At 39.7% G+C, this 3,782-nt stretch overlaps 1 protein-coding gene across 1 annotated transcript; it reads left to right on the forward strand.

Moving 5' to 3' along the window:
• The first annotated feature begins 250 nt into the window (after positions 1–250).
• On the forward strand, positions 251–2,862 carry LOC103108347 (sperm-associated antigen 11A-like). Its single transcript, XM_007517272.1, has 2 exons — positions 251–305; positions 2,690–2,862. Exons 1-2 carry the CDS (start codon positions 251–253, stop codon positions 2,860–2,862), a joined length of 228 nt encoding a protein of 75 aa, XP_007517334.1.
• The last annotated feature ends 920 nt before the right edge of the window (positions 2,863–3,782 follow it).

Raw genomic sequence — 3,782 nt, forward strand, 5'->3', positions numbered from 1 at the left:
TAGCATGGTCAAACCCACTTATCTGAACTCTTAAGAAGCTTGTCTATTTTTAGGCAGAAAGAGTTTCCAGTACCTCCTGCCCACATCCTTACTCAGTAGACCAGATAAACATGCTCATTCCTGATTAGTGTTCTATGAGACCTATTAATGTTCCATTTGTATGCCTTTTGCACTCCACACCATTTCCCCTCTTTCATCAGATTTACCTTTCTGCATTGCAGGGCTGTGAGATCCAAGGGGGCCTCAAAACATGAAGGTTCTCTTTCTTTCTGCTGTTATCATCTGTTTGACTCAAATGAACTCAGGTAAACAAATGGTTTCCTGGAAAGTGTAAAAAGTGACTTCCAGTCACAGATGGGGAAGAGAGTGTCAGGATTCTATATGTGGGAGTGGGGGAGTGGGGTCTTATAAGTTGCTAGTGGGTACATTATGAATCCTTCTGGTGTTCAGCCATCTGCCCTATCAAGATCCTAGTTTTACTTGTTTGCTTTTAGTGATTTAATATTGTTTTATACATTTATCAGATTTCAGGTGTATTTTTATACCCACAATGATACATGTAAATTACCATACCCACCCACCCACCAATGTTCTGTCACACCTTCCCCCATATACACACAATATCCCCTAAACATCTTAATTCTCATGTTGTATAAGAGACAGGCTGAGTATTCATGTTTATATTCTGCAAGTTCATTTCCTTTAGTGAGCTACATTCCACATATGAATAAGACTATCTGGTAGTTGTTCCCTAGTTTTTTTTTTCTCGTTGTGTATTATTTATTAAGTTAGAGTATATATTAGAGTATATACCGAGTCCAGTCAGAATATAGGAGACACAGAGCTGTGTCTATCACTACATCACATTAAGAAAATAGCTTTTCATGTTGCACTTTGCAGAAACATCATTCTGGACCTAGTTATTATTTTTTTTTAGATAAAATAAATATGGGTTATCAGGATCACAGTACAAGACAAAGGGACATCTTCTATCTAATACAAATAAGAATTGATCACTGTCATCTGAGAAAAAATCTTCAGAAAAAAGTGATAGCTACACAAATCTCAGTGCAGGAAGGAGAACAGGAATCTTCTATGGCGGCTCCATGCCCCACAGAGAGGAGAAATTGTGGCCATGAGAAAGCAAAAATCTTGCTGCTGTGCAGTTAAGTCATTCCCAACTAGACAATACTTTCTTTTCTTTTTTTTTAAAATTTTCTTTTTATTTTTGAGAGAGATGAAGAGAGGAGAGAGAGAGAAACACCAGAGCACTGCTCAGCTCAGGCTTATGGTGGTGCGGGGGATTGAACCTGGGACTGAGGAGCCTCAGGCATGAGAGTCTGTTTGCATAACCATTATGCTGTCTCCCCCACCCGACAATACTTTCTTAATAGGAACATTAAATGGGGGTACTTAACCTATTCATCCACAAGTCACGGTGGGGAAAAAGGTTTTACTTTTTCTTTTTCACTGAAGGATTAATAAGAATCCTTAAAATCGGGTCACTGAAAAATAGCAAGGGCAACAAAAGGGAAAATAAATACTAAAAAGTATTTAAAAAATTGGGTCACTGAGAACCATAACTATTTCTTTTTAAACTTTTTATTATATTTATTTATTGGATAGAGACAGAAATCGAGAGGAGGTAGGGGAGGTAGAAAGATAGAGTGACACAAGCAACATTGCTTCACCACTTGAAAAGTTTCCCTCCTGCAGGTGGGGATGGGGGCTCAAACCTGAGTCTTTGTGTATTGTAACATGTGCACTCAACCAAGTGTGCCTCTATTTTTTTAAACAATTTTTATTATATTTATTTATTTATTGGTAGAGACAGCCAGAAATCGAGAGGAAGGGGGTGATAGGGAGGGAGAGAGACAGAAAAACACCTGCAGCATTGTTTCACCACTTGTGAAAGCTTTCCTCCTGCAGGTGGAGGCTGGGGGCTTGAGCCTGGGTCCTGGAGCATTGTGTGCACTCACCCAGCTGCATTACCACCCGGGCCCCAGAAGTATTTCTTTTTTTTTTTTCAGCATTTTTAAAATATTTATTTATTTCCCTTTTTTATTGTTGTTGAGTTATTATTATTGTTGTTGTTGTTGATGTTGTCGTTGTTGGATAGGACAGGGAGAAATGAAGAGAGGAGGGGAAGACAAGGGGAGAGAAAGACACCTGCAGTCCTGTTTCACCACCTGTGAAGCGACTCCTCTGCAGGCGGAAAGCCGAGGGCTGGAACCGGGATCCTTAAGCGGGTCCTTGTGCTTCGCTCCATGTGTGCTTAATCTGCTGCTCTACTGCCAACTCCCAGAAGTATTTCTATTAATAATTATCCTAGACAGCAAAGCTGACCCCATCACCATCACTGTGCTCTGCTCATCCACAGTTGCTGTGCTTTTCCCCTAGTGCATTAACACACATCTACTGGTAGGGAGTTCTAGAGTCCTGGTGTAATAATATCCATAATAAAATATTGCATACATGTCCTCTCAGAAACATTTTCAGCTATAGATTATTGATTTTGTTTTCAAACAAAGACACTGATGCTCTGTTAAATTAGAACTTGTCCCAAGACACTTACTTCCTTAACTTTGTAAGCAGGTAGCAAACATTTGGAGCTGGACAGTGAGTTGTGGTCATCCTTTATAATGAGCCATATGAATTAAATTTTGATTCTATTCTATCATATTAACAGGGGATGTTCCACCTGGAATTAGAAATATTATCTGCCTGATGCAACAAGGACACTGCAGACTTTTTTTCTGCCATTATGGGGAGAAGAAATCTGAAATCTGCTCCGAACCCTGGAATAGGTGCTGCCTACCAGTTAATAATGAAGAAACCCAAGCTAAACTACAGTTGAATTAAGTAGATCTGGAACCTAAAATGTGAGCTTCTGGAAGTCGGGTGTGGGGGGTGGTCGGGGGGAAGGGAGAGGAATATTGTAGTATACTGAGGGCACAGAAGAAAGTGTGACTTAGTAGATAAATACTTGTTGACTTCAGCACCAATGGTGAATGTCTGATAGTATTCTTAAAAACTTACTGATTTTTGCCTTTTTCTATGCCGTAGGAGCTCCTGAATTTAATAATATCCCATTTACTTCACTGTTCCAGGAAGTTCCTCTTATCTACTAATAGATGGGCTAGAAATCAAGTTCTAAATCTGTCTGCAGAGGAACAGTTAATCCACTGACCTTGTTTCCATAGAGTTCTACTTTTCTTGTCATCAAAACTAACACCAGGCTTATCTTACTATTATTATTATTTGATCTTTCATTGATTTAATAATGATTGGCAAAACTGTGTGATCAGAGGGGTACAATTCCATACAATTCCCACCACCAGAGTTCCACACCCCATCCCCTCCATTGGAAGCTTTCTTATTCTTTATCCCTCTGGGAGTATGGACCCAGGATCACTATGGGGTGCAGAAGGTAGAAGGTCTGGCTTCTGCAATTGCTTCTCCACTGGACTTGGGTGTTAGCTGGTCAGTCCATATTCTCATCCCACCAGGCCTATCTTATGTGCTCACATAAACTCTAAGAAGTCCTGTCCCCTCCCCATGGCTTCCTCAAGTAATAATGATAGACCACTTGTAAAGAACTTCTATTGTTTTAAAACATTTACTCTTAGGCTATCTCCATAGTTGGACACCAATATCTTATGGAATATGTAAAAAGACTGAGGCAGTTTCACTTTTGAGATGAAAGGAAAATCAGCAATGGAAGGTTTAATAAAAGGTCCCTCATTAACTAGCAGCATTACATAAGCAGGATCTTTGACATG

The sequence above is a fragment of the Erinaceus europaeus genome, chromosome 2 (genome assembly GCF_950295315.1).
Source record: "Erinaceus europaeus chromosome 2, mEriEur2.1, whole genome shotgun sequence".
Taxonomy (NCBI): domain Eukaryota; kingdom Metazoa; phylum Chordata; class Mammalia; order Eulipotyphla; family Erinaceidae; genus Erinaceus; species Erinaceus europaeus.